The sequence below is a fragment of the Semicossyphus pulcher genome, unplaced genomic scaffold, assembly GCF_022749685.1.
Source record: "Semicossyphus pulcher isolate SPU_LCO1_2020_fin unplaced genomic scaffold, fSemPul1.0.p SCAF_3, whole genome shotgun sequence".
NCBI classification, from domain to species: Eukaryota; Metazoa; Chordata; class Actinopteri; order Labriformes; family Labridae; genus Semicossyphus; species Semicossyphus pulcher.
The window spans coordinates 23,448,516-23,471,609 of NW_027211704.1; the positions used below are offsets into that span (position 1 = coordinate 23,448,516).

At 44.2% G+C, this 23,094-nt stretch overlaps 1 protein-coding gene across 2 annotated transcripts in view; it reads left to right on the forward strand.

Annotated features, from left to right (window-relative positions):
* slc25a26 (solute carrier family 25 member 26) overlaps window positions 1–22,768 on the forward strand; it is a 56,923-nt gene extending 34,155 nt beyond the window's left edge. The window contains exons 6-10 of one of the 2 annotated variants that reach the window (XM_069677793.1): window positions 1,242–1,286; window positions 5,361–5,430; window positions 10,498–10,562; window positions 14,507–14,580; window positions 22,339–22,768. In XM_069677793.1, the coding sequence (XP_069533894.1) occupies window positions 1,242–1,286; window positions 5,361–5,430; window positions 10,498–10,562; window positions 14,507–14,580; window positions 22,339–22,435 (351 nt within the window). In that variant the 3' untranslated portion in view covers window positions 22,436–22,768. The remainder of the gene's footprint in view (window positions 1–1,241; window positions 1,287–5,360; window positions 5,431–10,497; window positions 10,563–14,506; window positions 14,581–22,338) is intronic. The other variant, XM_069677794.1, reaches the window with a different exon arrangement.
* Window positions 22,769–23,094: the final 326 nt, after the last annotated feature.

Below are 23,094 nucleotides of genomic sequence, written 5' to 3' on the forward strand. Positions count from 1 at the left end.
AGAAAAGGAAGTTGTTTATTGCTGACCGCCGGCTACATGCCCTGACATGTTCACAGGTGTCCCCAGAGGCTAACAGGTGACTTTTTCCCGACATTCCTCTGTTTGTCCGTAGTTATACGACATGTTTCTTATTTGACACACTTACTGTTATGGATGGACTTTTTACCAGTTCATTTCAAAAGCTAAATGCGCTGTGCTCATTTGAATTTACACACATTTTGACAGATTTGTGTCCTTTATTCTTTAAAGACGGCCGTTAATAAAACTCAGAGTCAGCATAACAATCTTACAAAGTTTTATACTGAGCACTCTCCGAGCTGTTGCGAAAGAAACCCTTTGAGTAAATCTTCTTCAGATCGAGTGTTTACACAAGGTCAGTTCTTTGGACTAAGTGCTTAATAAGCTCATTAAGTGGCATAAACACAGCTCACATATTGTCTCTGTGATCTGACTAACTCAGGGCTGGATCTGTCCAGCTTTTACCAACCAGCTGGAGGCGGCGGCACAGACGGATGAATGATCCTCTTGTTGCTGTGATCAAAGACTGATGACACCGCCCAGTGTCACTTTATTTATTTCTCTCTTTGCTTTTTGTTTGTGTTCGATCTCTTCCTTCCTGCCCTGCTCCGTCGCCCTGCAGCGCAAGATGACAGGATGCACATGTGTTTGTGTTTGTGTTTCCGTAATTAGCTGTAAAATTGAATTGAAATTGAAGAGAATTTAGGTGTGTGTGTACATCGGCGATTATGTGTGTCATTTTGTATGTGTCTGTTCATATAAAGTAAGTCCATTCCTGTGCATGTTATGTGTGTGTGTGTGTGTGTGTGTGTGGTCTATCTGCCCCTTGCCTTGGCACTGCCATTGATTTCCTCCCGCTGTAACTTCCTGCCTGAGGCGATTTAGTGTTTCCAGTGGCAACACTCGCACTCCAACCGCCACTTCAGAGCCCTCCCTCCATCCCTTTATTCCTCTATCCAAGTTTGCTCCATCCATCCATCTATCCATCATCCATCCATCTATCCGTTCAGGACTGCCAGACCACAGCCCGGACTCATTCATTAATCATCAGCAGTGAGAAGGAACAAGGGAGCAGTCAGGCAGGGGAGAGGAAACAGAGAAAGGTGGCAGGGATGACAAGTGCAGGAGATTGGAGGTTAAAGATGAAACTTGAACCTCGGGAAAATCAAAAACTTGTGCCGAGATGATCCCGATGATTAAAAGTTTGTCTGCTTGTTTTTCAGATCCCGTTCTCGCTGGTGCAGTTTCCACTTTGGGAGTATTTGAAGGTATGTATCAGATCTTTCTATAAATGTCTGTCAAACTTTTCAGCAGTTATTCTCAGTGTTAAATCCGTTGTAAAGAGTGTGCTTACGCTCTGACACATTACAGCTCACTAACGTCTGTATTTCCCTGTATGATTCGGGCAGACGAAAGTGGAACTTTGCGCCCTGGTTTAATAGGTTGTCACGACTACCATCAAACCAGCCGTTCCTGTGTATCTGTCTCTTTTTCGCTTTTCCAATCTCCCTTCCTCTATTTTTTAATCTCTCCTTCTTCCCTCACGTCTCTCCTCTCCTTCTCCCTTCTCCTCATCCTGTGTCCCTGAACACATAAAAAGCTGCTTCTCTTTGAAAAGACGGCATTTTGTCGGAGTGACATCATGTCTCAAGGGCGCGAGAGGCGGACAGTCAAACATTCCGTCAATGTTAGGAGCTAACGGGCCGAGCTAAGACGAACAATACGCCGCACAGCTGTGTCAGTGTGTGCGTGTATCTGTGCATTTGTGAGAGTTAGATTTTGTCGTTCACAAGTGTCTCTTTGTCCCTCAGTCAAAGGCCCCCTCTCTCTCCAGGCCATCTGGACACGTCCGTTGGCGGGGAGCTGAACTGCTGGAATCTGAACCTCTCGTCTCCTCTCCTCTATCCTTGCTTCCTCCTTGCCTTCTTCTCCATACATTTGCTCCCAACATGCGGATGTATCCTCATTTTTAACACTAATGAGGCACTTCCTCACTAACAAAATACGAGACTCGCTGACTATTCAAGGCTCAAGAAGCAAACAAACAGACTTTTACTGCGATTCCTTCAGAGTGACCACCAAGACGTTCAGAGGCTTTCATAAACACAAGTTTAGTTTGAAATATGCCTTTGTGAAGGAATTTGAGAGAGTGCATGTGTGTGGCATGATCTCCCATCTGCTTTGTGGGATAGTAATGTGCTGCGTTATTACTTTTTTCTCTTTGCTTCACACCGAGCCAGCACAGCTGTCAGAGAGAGAGGAAAAGGGAGAAAACCAACCGAGCCTGTTGGAAGAGGAGAAAGCGGACAGATCCTTTCGTATAAGGCATGAAGTTCAACCTAATCCTTATATTTGTTGGATATCATTGCGAGGCATATTCCAGGCCGGGAATTTGATATATAGTATACGAAAGAATTTGACACGTTGGTCACTGCAGTGATTTTTTTTTTACACCAGACTTGAGTGAATATTTCTCACACTTCATTCACACATTAATTACACAATATGTGGTTTTCACTCAGATGTTTTTCCCAACAACAACTGTAAAAGAAGGCTTACAGTTTCTCCCATCTGTTCTGACCTCAAAAACAACATTAGCAAAACAGGAGGGTGTAACACTTGTAGGTTATGATTGAACACCAAGAAATAGCCACAAAAATTGCAAGGAATCTTGTGTCAAAAGGCATGATGGGAACTCAAATCAAACCAATAAAACAGTACGGCCCGTACAGATGCTGGCTCCCTACACACATATGCACTGACACATGCACGCAGACCTACCACCTCCTTCCTGTGGGAAGTGGTCCAGGTGCAAACTCTGACCTTGACACGAGGGTTCACAGGTCAAAAAGTTTGTTTTCCCAGGTTTGCCACTTATTATTTATTCATGAAACAAAGAGGGAGGGATGGAGAGACTCGGAGAGAGGGAGAGAGACAGAGAGGAATCCCCCAGCCGCGGCCTTTGATGTGGAAAACAAAATCTCCTTTTTAATCTTCTCTCTAATGGAATACACATGACGAATCCAGAGCTCGCACTGTCTGCCAGCTCCTCTCTTTCTCTCTCTCTCTCTGTTTACTTGTTTGTGTTTCGCTCGCACACATGGTTTTCTTGATGTCCACATGTGTGAGATAGGAGGAGCATGAGATAACATGCTACAGATTAGCCTCACAGGGGGGTAATGGACAAAGAAAATATTAGTAATCGCTCCATGCTGTTGCTCAATTGCTCTCTCTCTGAGAAGTAATCATACCTTACAGGGCCTGAGGCAGCACAGCTGTCTACATGCATTTTATACAAAGTCTAACCTTGCATTGTCGGTCTCATCATCATAACACTGAAACACATCGAGGAGGGGGAGAGAGGGTTCAGTCTTAAAACAAAAACATCAGGTGGTTTCACTCAGTAGCCAGACAGTGATCTAAGTTATACACACCTATACACAACTGTCTTATATACACACAGTTAGCTTTGCTGTCAAGATGTCAAACACTAATTGAGTTTTTCAAATATAAAAGCATGCCAACAAAAATAAATGCACCATCAAGTATTTCATTCAATATGTTGTCCATAGCTTAGCTAGCATTAGCTTTAGCTTTTTAAGGTGTGATTCATAACACATCTCTCAATCAATCCATGATTGTGCGTTAGACTGTCATTCTGCTACACTATAATTTAAACGTCACTAAGGTAGGATTTATTGCAGGGCTGTTAGTGCTACACTGTACTCGTCTGTCTTATAATCGTTAATGAGTTTTCTATAAAGCAGAGCTGCCAAACTACCAGACCAAATCAGACTAGAGACAGTTTCATAACACTGCAAATCTTTTATCATAATGGTATCATTACGTGTATAAAAATGTGCTAATCACTACAACTATGACCAACAGCACTCTGATTTACTACAGCCCATCTGACACTGAAATGTATCCCTCTGAACCTTAAAAGTTAAAGAGCCCTCTCCAGTGAAAATCAAGTGTTTAACCGTGTAAACATCTCCATGTGGTGTTTTTCATGTGCTACAAGACATGAACCAAGGACAGGCTGAACAACAAGTTTTCAGATTGGCAGGTTTGAGACGTCACAAACCTAAGGAGCCAATCCAGTTAATGGACGGGGTGATGCTATGCATATCATTATGTGCAACCTATGGCAACCACTTCGTAGATGCGCGAGCCAGCTGTAACCGTCATCGTAATTTTAGCAAACTCACTACTAACGTTAACGTTACTACTGCTAAGTTTCAACCACTAAACGATGGCAGGGACGTGTTTTGTTTTCGCGACAGAGGAGTCGTTGGAAATTTGCATAGTGGGCGGGGACTTTGCAGATTCATGAATGTTTAATGAGGGAGAAGGAGGAGATGCCTCATAATTAAAGGTAATTTAACACATTTTGCAGAAAAATATCAGACGCAATTTATTATTTCAAGCAGAGCATTTTATATGTCTTAAAACATGACTGGAGCTGCTTTTTAAGACTTAAAAATGTGCTTTCAGTTGTCCATTTAGCATCTAGCGAGCTGCGCCATATTGCTCCTTATGTCAACATAACAACTATAGATATAACCAACAGCGCTCTGTTTTACTACAGGCCACCTGACATGAAATGTATCCGTCTAAACCTTAAAGTTCAAAATTATATTAATGAATTATTCTGTAGTTTATTGCCACTTCTAGCTGTCTTCTGCTGACTCAAAACGTATAACGTATAAAACAGTGTGCTACAAGGTGGAAAAAGAGAGGGACACACAAGTTGTTCACCTTCAGAGTGTATTTAGTTGCATTTTAAGGTTTTACTATTTTCCCTGTGTGGAGTTCATGTGGCCCCTTTTTAACAGACCAACCTGGCCCCAATGTAATCTGAGTGTTGGGACCCCGAGCGTACATTAATGACCCCTCTATTTAACTTACATGTTTTAGTGCTTAATACATACATGTTAAGAAAATAATGTACTGATAATGATACGTGCATGTGATATGAGACTATGTGCTGACCTACTGTACTTGAACACGATGAAGTCTAGACAAAGAGTGTAAAGCTGCAGCGCGGTCGAGTGGGAGCGTTGCAGCATATCCTCTTGCCTCCCTCTCGTCCCTTCCCAGTTCCTGGGAAACAAGTAGCATGACATCACTGGGGAGAAAAGGCAACACAAAAATAGCCGGACAGGCCGGTTCCCAGCCGCGGGGCCTGGACCCCAGACCGGACCAAGGTTCACAATGTGTTTTCAATGTGTCTGATATCTGCGCTAACTACACTCTTCTCTCTCTCCTCTCCCTCTTTCTCCCTTGTTCTCCCTCTTTCATCATCCTCCTCTATCGTCCTTTCTCTCTCTTTCTCCCAGACTCTGTGGTCATGGAGGCAAGGTCACACGCTCTACTCTTGGCAGGCTGCAGTGTGCGGAGCTTTTGCAGGTGCAGGGGATTATTTGCTGCTTTGGGAAAGAGGCGGAGATGGAGAAGGGGGGGGGGAAGAGGGGGTGGAAGAAGGACGGGAAGGATGGATGGCTAGAATCGATGGATGGATGAATGGGTGAATGGATGGCCAGGAGGGCAGGACAAGTTTATCCAAAGCCACATTCTTGTTGGATTCCACAAAGGTGAGATCAGCTGACAAATCACATCCTCGCCTCCACAGCAGATCAGAGAGAAACGGAGAAGAGAAGAATGGCTGAAAGGAAGTGAATACAGGAAATTCCAGCCTCTTCTTGAACCTTGGTTTCTTACAGCGTTAAATTAGCAATCCTCGATCATCTCCAAATGGTCTTATTATCACCGTTCTCAAGCCCTTTACCCAATGAAAATAATACTTTTATACTTCTGTCTCAGCCTGGATGAGTATCCGGGGAGAGACAGACAACCAAAGCAGGAGAGAGCAGGGACGGGTCCTGAGCATGGGCCCCTGCAGCTGTGCGACCTCCTGAGCACTGGGGCCTGAAGTGGTTTAAGAGAGAGGGGGAGAGAAAGGAGCAGGAAAGGAGTGATAGAGGGGAAGGGGAGTGGAATAATAAGAAGACAAATAGGGGAAAGGAAAGACAGTAACTAGAGAGAGTTTAATCAGACTATAAAACACAAGACATTATTACCAGACAGAGGTTAGAGGGTCAAAGAGATGCAGGCTTTGTCGATGCTTAAATGTTGGATTTGATTACAGTTGCGTGTTTGATGATTTTGTGTTTTAAATTAAGAAGTTCAAATTGAAGACAAATCTGTTGTCAGTGTTATCAGGGAAATAGTTTTATGACCAAAAATCCCAGAGCAGCATCACTGATAATAAACTTCTTCTGGGAGAAAATATTAACAGGAAGGAAAAACTGCTGCAGCACCCGCAAAGTTCTTATGATTTAATCGTTTTAAATAGTTTTGTTCCCTTAGTCTGAGCCTGTAAAGTAATTTGGGGAGTAAAATGTTTGGATTATGTACTGATATGTGACCAAAACACTTCACAATTCAATCGTTTACTGCCATTATCATCCACTCCATAAGAGTCTACACTGCTTCCACTCGGCTCCAAATAAGGATTTATGAAGACAAATTTACGTTACACCAGCAGTTATTTAAAGGTTCTGCGCAAACCTGTATAAATGTACATCAATAGAAAAAAAACGGTAGTGATATAGCTTTAAAGGCCTTGGAGGTGTGTAAAGAGTTAATTTAATTGGCATCTTCCTGACTCTCCCATTAAGGCTGGCCCGGCACCCTAAAATATTTTAAAAATCTTATCAGATGTTGAAAATGTGAGAGGACCCACACGACAACAAACAATGACAGATTTAACATTTTGTTCCTATAGTGTGTGGAGAGCAACGACATAACCAAAACAGCACACCACACATTAACAGATTCCATTCAGGAACAACAACCCGAGTCCCGACTCTCACAACTGGACATCTTGCAAAATCTCTTGTGATCAAGCGCAACTTGGCGGATGCCGGGCAGGAAGAATAAGCAATGATTCACAAAGAAAAAAGAAAAAACTATGAATGAATTCTTGAAAACAGGGTGAACATGGGCTGTATGCGTCGCGTTTGCTTTTGTCGCCATGACTGCGGTTGTTGTGCTTCCTTCTTCAGTCAGCTTGCTTCTCAATTGGGAATCGTTTTGTTCCATGTGACAATCCACAAAGTGCTTGCTCGGCTGTCCTTTGGATTCCCCCAACAAAACAGGATATCGGATCGGAAATATTGAACTTGGTTAATATTTACGATTTGAATTCAGACTGGCCCTGATGTTCTAACAAGCAGATCTGGGGAAGTAAAGTCACTCTTAACATACCGCACACCACAGGAAAATATGGCAAGATAATCTTTAGGACCATCAAAAACTTGGGACTTGGCTTACTTTTGTCAGAAGGGGATGAGCGGACAGCCTTAGTTAAGTTGCATCTGTTAGGTAGAGGTGTAAATAGTACCGCAATATTCTACTCAAGTAGAAGTACTGTCACTTGACTGAAATTGTTCTCAAGTAAAAGTCAAAATACAAAAAGTGTAAATAATGACTCAAGTAGAAGTAAAAAGTAGCTCGCTTAAAATGTACTCACAGTAAAACTTACTTTCCCACCCTGCTTATTTTTATAATAAACAAATGTATCCAAGGTTACCTCACACATGCATCCTGTGCAAAGTAAATAAAATGAGCCCTATGTTTACGTGTTTTAACCAGAAACAGCAGTTGATTAGCTCTCTTCCTAGCCACCAGACTCCATTGACAAAAACCTTGGAGAATACGGGAGGTGCTGATGGTCTACCGCTGCCTCCATTGGTTAGTTCGTTTGTTATTTTAGGGTTAGTTCGGTTCCCAACTAACATGTGTCACGATGTGTATCAAGGCAGCGGTAGACCAGCAAGTCCTGTGTTCTGCGAGCTGAAATGAGAGCACTGAAAAGAGCAATCTAACGGCTGTTTCTGGTTAAACAAAAAACTTCCTTCAGTCCGTGTCAAAGGTTGCGTTTCATCCGATCTCTTTTCTGTCCCATTCATGGTTAACTCACGTTATGCGTCGGGCCCGGGTAGTTGCTGCTCAGCTCTCCTTCTTCACTTCGGAATCAGTGAAAATCTGATTGGCCTGTTTTTGAAGCGATGGATTTGAGCAGTGTCTAGTCCAAGTTTTCTATCTAGCTCTCAATATCTGTAGATAAATATTTTACTCGGTAACGGATGGATGTAAAAATGTAGCAAATTACTTTACTTCATTAAAAACATACATTTATAAAAGTAAAATTATTGACTTTGAAAAATACTCAAAAAATAGTCCGTGAAAAAGCTACTCAATTGCAGTAAATTACCGTGAGTAATTTGTTACAAGTGACAGCATCAGCATTTCTTCACATTGAGTGACATCACTCATCCTGATCATAGCTTCGGCCATTTTCAGCCAGAAAAATGGGAAACACTTATGTGGGAGCATTGCATGTTTAGCTGGGTTTATTGTACAGTCTTATAACCTGTTTATTATGAAACTGGATCCTGTTTTTGTGCTCTGTGATCTTGTTTATTGCCTGTATAAAAATATGGCTTCCCTACTTAAAGACTGAAGTTCATAGAGAAGAATTGGCAGGTAAAAAGACATTAAAACAATATAAATCCATTATATTAATCCAGAGGCAGAATGAAACACAGCCAGTATCGTAGCTCCAAATAAAAAAAGTGTCACATCATCAATCTTTCCACTCAGTCTTCACCTTTCTCACGATGAAAAAGCAGAACCACAATGAAAATACATATTTCAGAAGAACAGTTCTGCAGACCGGTCCGCGTTGGACGCTAACGACTCTCAGTCTATAACTCTTAAGATGCTACGACGCGCCAGACAGGACAGGAAGATTGAGGTTAGCTGCTCCAGGGACAATAGAGAGATGGAGAAATAGAGATGGAGGTGAGGGAGGGGAGAGGGAATGAGAGAACAACATCCCGAGGAGCTGAGACGTGGACTCGGTCCATGCTGGGAAATCAGAGTAGAATGAGAGACGGAGGAGGAAGGAGATGACTAAATAAAAGACTCGAGATGAGCAGAGTAGGGAGAATTTCAAAATAAGAAACATCTGAAAAACATGTTTTGGTTGTTCGACAAAGTGTTTTGTTTTTTTTACACAAGAAGGGATGAACTTTTTTGAAAGCTATTCCAGAGTAAAATCCTGATTATTTAATACATGTAAATAGACATGGACGGATACAGGTGGAAAGTTTTAGAGTATTTAAAGCCTACATATTAAGGATCATGTCAAAATTGTTCATTGGGATATCTTGGAAAAGGTCTGAAAAATGTAAAATTAAAGGGCAATTTGAGACGAAAGGAGGGGGAAAGGAGGAAAAGGGGGAGGGGGGGGTTAGGGTGTGCTGACAGTATAAGGGACTTGGTCCATGGCAGGAGTCAAGTTCACGTCCCTCTGCGATCGTGCTGCTATCCAACAGGGATCCTCAGATTTCACTCACTTCCCCGTACACCTCTCTTCACACCCTCTCTTTCACTCGTACATAATCTGCTTGACACTGGAAATGCTCACACAGGCGTGTTTAATCATCCCAAATATCTCCACCAGCACCCTGCTCTGACTTACGACAGACTCGACCCCGTTTGAACCGGCTGGAAGGAAAAAAAAAACAACACACTGCCCATTCCCTGAGACGGGGATTACATCAGCGTCTGATGTGGGTCTAACCTTCATCACATCACATGATTCTTCCAGCCAATTTTAGATCCTCCAATTCAGCGCTCCGTGTGTAAGATTTATAGACTTAATCCTCCTTTTTGCCGCTTTCCAAGAATATTACAAAACAAGCTACAGTAAGTTAATCCTTGTCGAAGTTTTATCCAACCAAGTGGAGGAGAAATGATTTAAATCCACTCTTATAATCAGCTAGAAATAACTTGTTAAAAGCAACGATGCGTTACACCACACTGATCCTGATGTCTTCCTGTATCCTCGGCTCACTCGCAGCCACGCTGCTCCTCTGTGGCCCATATGGATGTGTTTACTGTGAACAGTTGCTATGTTTGTGGGAGAGCGACACACACTGCGTCTCGGTGGGGATACCTCTGGATCCCGTCGCCCATCCTGCTTCCAACTTGGAGGGATGCTGGGGTGTAACTGCAGCGTGAAACTCACGGGAGAGAGCGTGCATGTGCGTCTGAATGTATCCAAATGTGATTTTTGTGCGTACAGCTGGGTGTGTGTTGGAAAACATGGTGTGTGTGCAGCTTAGTGTAAGGGTGAGCGGTGGGAATAGGAGTGTGTTCGTCTGGTTTTTGTGGTCTAGTAACATGGAAGGTCTCAGATGGGGAATATTATCTTTTTTATGAACTTAATGGAGCGTAGGGCCAAAGGTTCCTCTGTTTATAGCTGAATTAATACATGACTGTGCGTGCGGTTAAGTAATTGGCCTTTTTTACGGCTTTATTTTCAATATTTAAAGACTCTTCAGAGAGCAGGGAGAGGGCCTTTTATGTTTGCACTTTGCTTAATGTGTATGTGTCCTTTTGTAGGTGCGGTGGCGGCTTTAGTTACCACTCCCCTTGACGTGGCGAAGACCAGGATCATGCTTGCGAAGGTATACACACTCAAACACACACACACACACACACACACACACACACACGTAGAGCGCACCACCTCCTCTGGCAGCGAGGTTTAAACACTGCTGTCAGGTGAAGCCTCACAGGCAGGGAGCTGAGCAGGCCTGCAGCCTGAGCGAATTTCAACAGTGTCGGGACGCGGGACGGAGCGGGCCAAGGTAGCACAGGGACAGAACTTAGGCATACACACACATCCATCATCTGGTGAAAAGTACGGACGGTGTCGGGGAGACATGTTTGTGTGAATGGTTAGTGTAAAGGTGAGGAGTTGTCGCTGCTCCAGAGGAATTTCCATCTCGAGGCTGCTTGTCACTGAGAGGTGAAGCAGAGGGCCAGTGTCCCTCCGGTAACTCTGTCCGTCCTCTCAAACAGTCTCTCTCTCTCTCTGTGTAGCTGTGTCCCTCCTCTTCCTCCCTCTCTCCACCTCCTCTTTCACTTCTGGCTCGCTCTAACTGTACGTCTGGCTTCCCTCACTATGTCCTGTGTATGTGTGTGTAAAGGGTAGCGAGTTCAGAGTTACCCCCATCCACACACACACACACACATACACACACACACACTGTCCTTGGAGAAGACACAGTGTTCCCTCCCTCGCCCCCCCTCCATCCTAACTAATGAAATAGCGGTATTAACAAAACACTCACACAGTCCTGGTCCGTTGCGAGAAGCTGTTGGCCGTAGGTGGAACAGCTCGGTACAAAAGCTTCCTGTAAACATTATCTGAAAAGCAGCTGCTGTGATTTACCACCAGCAGAGGACTCGGCCTGCGCTGCCTCAGCGAGCTTCGGCTGTAACTTTATAAGGCCAAGTTTCTGATTCACTTAAAGCACCTCAGGTGGCTGGGATAAAACTGGAATGAGACGTAACTGCCATCAAAAACAAAGGATATTATCAGCCGAGAACACCCCAGTTTCACTTATAAACTTAAGAAAATAAAAGCAGGGTAGATACGCTTACCTACAATTCAAACTTTTTCAGTATCGATCATCAGGTTTCTGAATTTATCCTGGTGCAAAGTTTTCAATATAAAAGCTGTGAGGAACTTTTATTTTGTGTCAATATAGTCAACCCCTTTGGACAAAGCTGTGCTATCTCCTTGCTGTAATGTCCTGTACAGGCCTCAGTAGTAATAACATCCTCCTGCTGTCCTCTTTTCTGCAGAAGATCTAAATAAAGGCACTTCAGGTCTGCGTGCTGTAAATTGCTTCATCTGACACCAACTAAATTGCAATTTTTTTTTGTAATAGATTTTTTGGGGGGCTTTTGCCTTTTATTTAATAGGACAGTGAAGGGTGACAGGAAATGTATGGTGGGGAGTTGGGAACGACAGCAAATGGTCAGAGACTGGGAGTTGAGCCTGAGACCAGCGCGTCGAGGGCTAAACAAGTGCCAATGCACGTATTTTTTCTAATAGTTCATGTATAGGATAATGTACATTTTCCCGCTTATTTTTACTTACGAAATCAATTTGACACAAAATATCGATTTGGAAATGATTTTATCAATTTAAAAATTATTATCTTTTTGTCTTCCATTTAAAAATAGTCTGTTACACTGACAGTGAGAGCTGCGTCCATAGCAACGGTTAACTTGCTGTTTTTACTCACATTAAATTGAAACATTTCCACTGGTGGTGAAGTAAGACAAGTTGAACCGGACCGCAGGAATCAGCGCAGCACCTGATTGGGGTTTTCTGTCTCGTCAGAGTCTGTTGACATTTTCGTTTCCATTCACCGCCTTTAAACACCGCCGTGTCCCGTTCTCTGTTCTATTTAATGTTTAATTCATGTACCGCCTTCAGTTCTGCAGATCTCTCTGTCGTATAGCCTTACATTTTTGCAGTGTTTAATCTGTTTTCTCTCCGCTGTTTTCGTCTCTTTTCTTTTTTTTCCCAATGTAAACAAACTGATGTCAAATGTACCGGACTTCTCCTGGACTGATATAATTACAGTTAGTCGTCCAGATTGTGTGATTAGGGGGCATTATTAGCAACTCCCTGGTCTGTTCTTTATAACAACAGTCTGCTATCGGGAAATAACAGACCTTGGAATGCTGTAATTAACCAATCAGAATCAAGTATTTAACACAGCCATGGATTGTGATTGCAATATTATAAAAGGTTTTTCTACTCTACTATAGGTTTGATTTTGTAAAAAAAATCGTCAAATATCCACGACGGAGGGGATATTAAACATTGTACACCAGCTTTTTATCTTTTCCTATTAAGAAAGCAGCCTAAGAAATATATAATGTCTAGCTGTAAGTTCCAACCAGACAAAAACATGAGGTTGGGAAGCAGAAATCTGTTGTAAAACTGTCCCATTAAACCTTATTTGATCCAACTGGTGTTGAGTAATAGAATAGTTTCAGCTCTTATAAAACAGTACTAAAATATTTACATGTCTGAGGCCACAGTACTGTATATAGAAAGCAGAAGGTAACCAGTCAAATGGAATTATGCAAGTTAAAGTTTCTCTCCTTAAGTAAAGTAAAAGGCTGTTTTTTAAAACCGTGTCAGACTGAAGTTTTGTTTAATTGTTCAAACTCCCAAAGCAGCTCGGAGATGACAAGTCCAGGCAGGAGAGTGAAAGAGAGGCCGACAGACGGAGAGCGAGAGCGAGCAGGGCTGCTGTTGATGGGTACGGATGATTTGGATCGGACGGAGGGGAGGAAATGTAGGTGTTGGAACTTGTCACTTCAGTTTCCGTCCGACAGCATCGGAGGAGAAGGTTGTTTCTTTTCTACGGCAGGAGGAATGAAAGAGTGGTGTTGTACAGTGGGCGAAGCTGGGGCAGGAGGGCGGATGTCCAGGGCCCAGCTGGACGTGTAAAACCCCTCCAGGAAAGGACTCCTGCCACACCAACCTGCCTGAAGCACTGGCAGCATGCCTGGCAGACCACGATACTGCTGCACTGCTACTGTACAACACTACTCTTCTCCACAGGCTGCCATTTTTCCCGCCATCAGTGTCGTGTTCAACGCCCTCCGCCTAACACCTTTTCACACAGCCGCCACTGTCGTTCATTTCATTGCATAAAGAGTTGTTGATGCTTTGGAACATGGAGATAGACAGCATGAAAGTACCTTTTTACAGCTCACACTACAAGCCAACATAAGCCAGAAAAACCTAAAGATCAAGCTTCATGAAGATATTTTTATGTCAGCATAAGTAACACAAGGACTGTGTGTGTGTGTGTTTGGGGTTGTGTGTGTGTTTTGGACACCCTCTCCCTCCGTTCCCTCCCTCCATCATTCCACAGCGGTAGAGGAAAAGAAAACTTGTCCGTCGAGCAGAGGGGAGAGTCATTCGTCAGCCACCTGTCTCCAATGGAAACACGAGGAATAGGGGTGTTTTTCCTTCCTCACATGAATAAAATGCGGGAATCTTCATCTCATTCCTGAGTTACAATTTATAGCCATCGCTGCAGACTGTTTCCTACATGCTCAGTGAGCTGCAGCGCATATTGGTGCACCTACACGCATGCACTCCCTCCTCTCCTCCTCATTTTTACTGCACCCTCCACTGCCTCTCTCTCTGTTCCTCTCTCCTCACACACCCTCACTTAACCCGGGCTGGCCCCGTCCTGCAGCTCTCATGCAGCCCTGCCACTCTGCAGTGATGGATTAAAAACTCTGGCCAGCTAAGCCGTATTGTGTAAATATAAGATCCAGACTGACTGGTGTGGCGGGAGACGAGGAGGAGAACTTGTTGAGTGTGTTTTTGGGTGGGCAAACGGCTGGCTGGGTGTTGGAGGTGTCACCTTCGCTGACACAGCTGTCCATGAGGCGAGATGGAGGGGGAGGAGGAAGCTCAGCTGAGGAAGACTAAACAGGGTGTCTTTTGGAGGAGCAGGAAGTGAAGGAGACGATCCATCCATCATCACACCTCTATTTTCCCTCTCTCTCTCTCTTTCTGTAGGCCGGGTCGACCACAGCGAGCGGCAACATCCCGCTGGTGCTCTACGACGTGTGGAAGAGCCGAGGAATCACTGGGTGAGCGTGCGTCTTCATTTTGAGAGAACGTTTAAAACAAAACACCCTCTTTACACAAACCGTGTTATCCCAGCACATTTAAAACCCTCTTATTTTACATGATTTGATTTACTCACCCTGATCCCTCACGTAATCAAGTTTGATGATAGAGTTGCCTCCCTAGGTGACGTGAATTTACAGCCGCAGCTGAAAAATGAGATGCATAAAAGCTTTTCCTGCCTTCTCGCTGCGCTCCCCCATTGATTAAGGTGTTACCGGGGCCAAGTGGATGGGTTTATTTGAGTGTTTTGATGTTTTTATAATGCGCGCCGCGCAAAAGGCCAGGTCTAATGGGGCCGCAGAGGGCTGCCGGCACTAAAACAAACCCTCACTTGCTCTGAATAATAGGCCCGCTTGTGTACAAGCTGCCATCATTTAGTTAGGATGCACCTCGGCGTAATGCTCCAAGCAGATTAGGTTTGGGACTGGGCCAAACACCAGTGGGACATCCCTCTCCCCCCTCTCTGTCTCACAAACACTCTCCAATGTGTTATTGTTTGTTTGTCCAGGCTGCAGTGCTGGAATCTAATCAGAGAGAAATTACATTTCAGCTTTTAATCCGAGCCGAGGGTGATTCCCTACGAATGGCAGAAATAAACCCGCCTTCAGTTTGAATGAAGGTCATGTTTGAGGCTACTGCTGAGAGTTGGTTGGCCCCTATGGAAAAGTCTGACTCCCACTCTCCCAGCAGCAACAGTAACCAAGTGGTAATGTACAGGGGAGCTCTTTGATGCCCTCCACCTCTGAACCACATGGCGACCTTTGATGTTTCCTTTCTCTCTCTCTCCCTCTCGATCTCCTCTAACTATCTCCTGGGGCCACACGTAAAACTTGTGCAACCCAGCAATAAGCTCTACAACACGATGCACTCCTGAACAATCCTCTGTCTCCCCTGATATTTATGTAACCAGAGAAGGCGGACAATGAGAGAGAAGAGATCGAATAAGAGAATGAGACGAGAGAATGAGCCGCCGAGACAAAGGAGAGTGTGTAGAAAGTAAAAGGGGGGCTTGCTGCTCTGCAGGGCCAAAGGCCCGCTGGTTGCGCTGGTGCATGCCTGATACAAATTGCTGGGGCTTTAAAGCTGTAATTATGGTAATAGGCCCAATTGCAGTGTAGTGAAGCTCTAAAGTGCTTCCATGTGTGTGCCGTGCCCCAGAGACCCCGGGTTAGCAGAGAGCAATGGAGCTCACAGCGGCCTCCCCCAGTAACCTGCAAAACAACCAAACTGCACCAGGAATCATGTCAAAACAAAGACTAACAAGCAACAAGGCCTCCAGGCTGCGTCTGCTCCGTGCCTCATGTACAGCAAAGTGGAAGGAAAGTAAACAAATGACATGTTTGCACCACAGACACACAACAATACAGAGACGCTGGAAGTCTGCGGTGAGTCTTAATTGTACTTTTACTGCATCAGGAGGCTTTGATCCTCACCATGAGAAATTAAAATGAGCAGTTTGAAGTTATAAGATTTGAATTAATTGGTCAACCACACTTTAGTTTATCTAATTGAAACAGTGATGAACAACTTCTCCTCCCAACTTACTGCTTATGTGCAAACTAGACTTATAATATTTCTGCTTTATAAAGCACGCCCATGCTTCCCTGTCCTTCCCCTGTGCAAAATAATGAAGCTTATTCGTACTCACGGTTGCAAGGAAACACATCCTAAAAACGATTCCATTAAACAATAGTTAAAAGTAAATGTTAATATAAACAGACACGTAAAAAATGTTGATGTAGTTAAGACGCACATAGGAACATAATGACGTTTCACTCTGCAGCACCATGCTGCAAGCATATTAATGAACTCCCAGTTTCTGGCCTTGAAGCACAGATTTAACTCCATTCATTATCTATACCGCTTATCCTGTTCAGGGCCGCGGGGGGGCTGGAGCCGATCCCATCTGTCATTGTACACACTGAACTTGCCGCCCTGTCAATCACAGGGCTGACACATAGAGACAGACAACCTTTCACGCTCACACCTACGGTCAATTTAAATTCACCAATGAACCTGACCATCATGTCTTTGGACTGTGGGAGGAAGCCGGAGTACCCGGAGGGAACCCACGCATGCATGAGGAGAACATGCGAACTCCACACAGAAAGGCCCACTTCGTCCAAACCAGGGTTTGAGCCAGGAACCTTTTTGGCTGAGGCAACAGAAACCACTGCAGCACCGTGCAGCCCCAGATTAACTAAGGAGGAAATAAATTCTATACATTTGTTCAATGTATTTGATGCAGCACAAGTAAAAGACAAGATTGGGGCGGCTGTGGCTCAGTGGTATAGTCGGTCGCCTCCCAATCGGAAGGGTGGCGATACGATCCCTGACTGCTACAGTCCACATGTGGAAGTGTCCTTGGGCAAGACACTGCAAATTGCTCAACCCCAAACCCTAACTGCTCCTGAAGGTATAACCTTTGCTGTAAAGTATTTAGTTCCTGATTAGAGATAGTATAGTAGCATAGTAGCCTTTGCCATCAGTGTGTGTGAATGTGGGTGAATGGCACATGTAGTGTGAAAGCGCTTTAAGTGGTCTAAAGGAGACTAGAAAACTGCCTATAAGTGCAGTCCATTCACCATTTATACTTTTGTTACAGTTATAAATCTTACTACTACTAGCTCTGGGTTAGTCTGTTTCTCAATACAGCCCAGCTTATGTAACCTGTTTTTGGCTTTCTGACTTTTAATTCTTGGGAAAAGGCAAAATAATCTCCTGAAACAGCTGGACATGGTAGAAGTTTTGCAAACAGAATTAAACGGAAACAGTCTGTATCGTTCATTGAGTGTGTGTGTGTGTGTGTGTGTGTGTGTGTGTGTGTGTGTGTGTGTGTGTGTGTGTGCGCGTGCAGACAAATTTTGATTTTTTTTTGTTTTCAGGAAAAGCACTTTAACATCTGTGTTTCTGACTTCACTTTTGTTCGCACCATCCCTCATTTGTCCTAGAAATTAAAGTAAACAACCCCTAAGGAAGGAATATGTAAGAGGTTAAACATGTCTTCTTTTGTATTAATGAAGACACACACAGGTTAGAAGGTCATCTTGTACACTTATCCTGTGAAAAAGTTGCATAGCTAACTTCTTCCAACCTCACATTGTTCCTGCTCCTACATACTGTAAGAGCCAGAAATGTGATCCCTCATACATGTGAAGGTTCCCACCCTCCTCTTCTTGAAGACTAAAGCTTCTGTCTCATCTTCAGCCAAGACATTTTCATTTTCTCTGAGTTCCCTGCTCTTCTTCTGTCGTCTCCTGCCATGCCTTCAAACTATATTTAGTCCCATTCCCCTAGAGAGGCGATTGGCCGACAATAGAGGGATGACGGCTCTCAGTGGTCGGCCAGGCTGTGATGTCAGAGTGAGTCAGGGCACCCGGGGGAGCCGAGGGGAATATTTGAGTCCACAGGTGGGCTTGATCCCAGACAGGAAATGTAACGGCAGTCAGGAGCGGAGACAAAACAAGAGCGCTGAGTTTAAAATTAGTTCCTCACACTGCTGATTATCGTGCCGATCACATGAGGAGAAAGTGTTTAGCTGCTCAGTTTACACACTTTTGGCCATTGGCATTGGCCTCCATGTTTATTAGGAGCATTTACACCAGTCCGTGCTTCCACAAACACTTAGATTCTCTCTCACACACACACACACACAGCTACACCATGCACAGCTAACCCTTCACTGATCGTCTTATAAAACATCCGATCCAGGCCCGATAATTCTAAAATGTGGAGTTGTGTGAATGGTTGGGATGGCTGCGAGATCCCTGACATAGTCAGCACCTTTAACTTTGCAGTGACGTACAAGCAGCGTCTCTTTTTGTGACCCAAATCTTAAATTTCTAGTTTAAGAGCTGCACTTACGTGTCCAGAAATAGTAGCTTAATGTAGGTCACTAAAAGGATATAAACAACAGCTCGGGGAGACTCGTATAAGAAGAGCAAAAGCAATGACGATGACAAACATTTTAACAGAAGAGAAGCGTACTGGCTTTATTCTTGGGATTTTAATCCAGTGCGATTGTTCTTTATCTAAACACCCTGGCCCAATCGCAATTCCCCCCTTTGACCTTACCCCTAATTTTGAGGTGCCCTTGACTTGGTGATGGCCTTTCAGATTGAAGCTATAAAGGGAGGGGCTTAAATCTTGAAACAGGAAATGACATCACTCCTTTTGTTTCAATGGATTACTAGACATGAATATTTGTAAAAATATAAGCTTCTTTTCCTCTACTGGTCACCATGTTTCTTGTTACAAGGCCTCGGTTCGCAAAGCATTCTGGGAATTTTCTTCTGCTACTTCTGCCATTTGAAGAACGAGATGAACACTTCCCCTCAGTCCCTAAAGGAAACTTGTCACCCTACCTTACTTGCAGCATGCAAAAACGGCGGCACAGGTCACTCCACTGCTCAAATCCCTCCACTGGCTCCCAGTCGCCGCTCGCATCAAATTCAAAACCCTGTTGCTCGCTTACAAAACAGCAACAACAACAGCTCCTGCCTACCTGAACGCCCTCATCCAGGTCTACACTTAGTCCCTCCCACTATGCTCTGCCAATGAAAGGCTCCTGGTACCCCCATCACAACAGGGCCCTAAGTCGCTAACTAGAATCTTCTCCTCTGTAGTCCCCCGGTGGTGGAATGAGTTACCAAACTCCACTCAGTCCGCAGAGTCCCTATCACTTTAAAGAAGAAGCTAAAGACCCAACTCTTTATGAACACCTCTGCACTTAATGATATTGATGCTAAAAATGCAGAGAGTGCTTTGCTTCTGTGCACCAGTGTCCGATCACACTTGAAGCCTCCTGTCTTGATCGTTGCTTGTGTTGTATTAACTCTCAGATGTAGGTCGCTTTGGACAAAAGCGTCTGCTAAATGAAATTGTAACATTATAAAATAGAGGCTTAGGGCCCACAGGGGAGCAGTTTGTTTCGGGCCTTAGGCCGAGTAATTAAGGGTGAAAGTTATTGACCTTAGCAATAACAGTTTAGTTATTTTAAGTTCTCCGGAGCAAAGTCAACTTCTCTCTTTATTTACCAAAGAAAAGCAAAAGCATCATCACAAGAGATCATGGATTGCATTTTTTCCAAGAGTTGGGAATGTTTTTCCAAGTATGTTCAGTCTATCATGACTCATTCTCATTATTCGTAAAGAATTTAGTATCGCACCGCCACAATGTTGGGAGAGTCGGGAATGACATATTAAAGAAAGAATGGTCCAAATTGATGGATCAAAGGAGATATTCTTAGTCCAAATACCTGGGATCCTACATTTCCCACAGTGCAGCTCTGTTGTTGTAGAAGCTCCAAGCGAGCAAAATGCCAGAAATGTGTTAAGCTCCCTGTCACAGTGTCATGGCTCACTGCGAAGCTTGAATAGAACAGAGCCATCATTAACATTATGAGTAACTTCTGTGATGTTCGACTATAACAAGTGATGTCAGCTGTGTAAAGGCCTGTCTGCAAGGCGTCTCCACAGTATCTGCTCGAGCTCAGCTGAGACAAACGTAACCGTATTTGTGATATTTCAAACGTTTTTCTCGAAATGAAAATGGACAGAAACAGAAGTACGAACACACACGCACACACACACACGCCCACGCAGATGATGAATGCAGACAGACATTTGTGCACGCAGAGGTTTTTCCTCACACACACACATCCACAAACACACAATGCTCTTCATCCATTACATCTGGCTCGGCTGGGGCCAGACCATGTGAGCGCGGGGGCGGCTTGGCGGACGGAAGGTGTTGGTAGGCAAATACGCGGCCAGAGAGAGACAGGCGGGGAAAAAATGAAGGAGAGAGAGACATTAAAAAGGCAGATGAACAGCCGGGATGAAGCGAGCACGTGTCTGAGAGGTGGATGACGCAGCAAGAAACCGAGACGGAGGAGAAATCCCCGAACAACTGAGCCAGCTGAGGGGGCCATCGCTGGACGGAGAGACGGGGAGAAATGGATGGATGGACAGCAGAGGGACATGTGTGGATGTCATCCGGCCATCAGTCACGCACAGAGAAGAAAAAAGAAGGGGGGGTTAGAGCTCCAGGGAGGCCCTAGGGTGGGGAATTGAAGCCTAATCCCAAAAACAGCTGTGTGTAGCGGGGAGAGCGGGAGGGGGGGGGGTTCTTGGGAGACGGGTGCTCTCTCATGGCTCATCGCATCCTCTGACCCCCGCAACGTCAACAGCCTCTTGTTGGGCCTCAGACGCTGGATGTTAGGCCTCTCTCTCTCTCTTTGTAAAGTGGCTCCACCAACAAGGCCTCATGCCTGACCCGCTCCCATCAACCCTCTGCACCCAAACACGAGGGGGCCGTAAATCACTCACAGAAACTGTCGATCAGTGGAGCGATACCTGATACAGTCTCTCTGCTGCCCTCAGCTCTGCTCAGATGATTCCTTCATGGAGATAATTGAGGCTGCAGCAGGCGAGCTGTGAACAAAAATGATTGACTTGCTTCTGTGCCAGTTGCTTTTAGATGAAGTTCAGGTCTATGCATGAAGCAGACCTAAGAAATTCCAAACAGTTTACTTACAGGTTGGCCAAACATACGTCATTCCTGCAGCACTGAAGGATGAGCACAGGCACTAGCTGCCCTCTGCACACTGACTGCTGGTGTAAGAGAAGGCTCCCAATAAACATGATCTTCTCTTGTTGAGAGAATACTTTTTCTTCCCATCTGCAGGTTTATTCCAGTGTCAGTAATCATTTTGTTTTTTGTAACTCTTCTGTGGACACATTTGTTTGGTCCTGTTGGCTTATCTAGGATGCAGTAAAAATAGTTTAAATTATTTATTATTATTTATTATTATATATTATTTATAACTTTTTTTTTGAGTAAGCACAGTTTGATATTCTGAAGTGACTTAAAGGGGTAGTTGGGATTTTTTGAAGTTCCCCTGTCTCTCTGTTGACCAGTTTAATCTGCTAAAACACTTCCTGTGTGTTCTCTGGTTCATAAAAGTATCCTCTAGTCTCCACTGTGAATGGCATTTTGTAGTTTCCATAATAATGTATTTTCTTGTTTTTGTTGTCTCTAATTCAAATCGCTGACCCAAACAGCTGATCCGATACGGTGCACTGCATATGTAGGTTTACAGGGCTGTTGTGCAAAGCAAGACAAAGGGCTGTCTGACACTAATGTGAAGTGGTGACAAAAAACTAAAATACACTTACACGTACACTTAAACTGAAATGTTTGTTTTTATGTAGGAATCTTTTAAGTGGCTAAAGTACTTGGTAATCGTAGCCCCTTCTGCAGTGGTAAATAGCTTAGCTTCTGTGTAGCTTTTCTAACACAGGTTGTACTCACTTATCTACCGTACGTAGTACACTAACTATTGATGAGCCCCTCAACAAACCCAGACTATCCCTTTAAAAAACATTAGTTTCAGTCACCATGATCCAAAGTTATTGTTTCACCTCTCAATAAAATGTATTAAAAGTGAAATGATGAAAACATGACTGACTGTATTAAAGTAAATTATCCAATCAAATCATCCGAGACTTGATTTTACATTTGTGTGTCCATCATACCACAGCTGAAGCCCAAAGTTAGATACCATGTGCGTGTTTAGTTGTAACTTGCAATGTTCAACTTAACAAATGTGCTTTAATGTTCAAGCTCTGCAAACCAACAGCTCAACGTGAATAGAAACTAGAATAATGCAGGAGAAATTAAAGTGTTCCTATTCTCTTTCTCTTCTTCTTCTGCAGTCTGTTTGCGGGCAGCATACCGAGGGTGACCTTCATCAGCGTGGGTGGTTTTATCTTCCTGGGAGCCTACGAGAAGATCCGCAGCACTTTTCTATAGCAGCACGTCCTCTGTGACTGTCCTGAGCCCTGACCTGGCAGAGGAGGAGGAACAGGGGAAATATAGCTGGAAGTAGCACCCTCGTCCCCCGGGGGGGCCACCGTGCACCCTACTGCTGCTGGGCCCCCAAGAAGCAAGGAACACAGGAGTCGTCCTCGGGCCTGCTCGTGTTACCCAGGGTGCATCATTCCTGCTCATAAATACCCTGTGGAGAGCTGGAACTTGTGTAACAGCACCATCAGTTTGGTGAAATGAAGCCACGCCCTGTCACACGAGACCAGCAATGAAGCATCTTTACTGTTTAATGTGTGAGTGAATCAATGAGTTATGCTATTAAACACTGTCTCTTTTTATGCTTTGAGTGAGCTTTGATGATTCCTTTGGTTCCCTGAAGGCCTCGCAGTTTTGTTTCATGATCATTTTAATGCTTCATCCATATTTCTCTCCCCACTAAGCCAGGCCACCTGCGTCTCAGACCCACCAGGGAGAGGCAGGGTAATATCTCCTGCCGGAGCACAACTGAGCTCATCCACCTGCAGGAGCTTTAATTTTATACTCAGGATGGCAACAACAATGGGACACTTTGTTCAATTAATAAGGCTTTAGTGTATAAGGAGCCTCGAGTGTCCTGCTCAAGCTTTTGTGTTAGCTTGAAACTT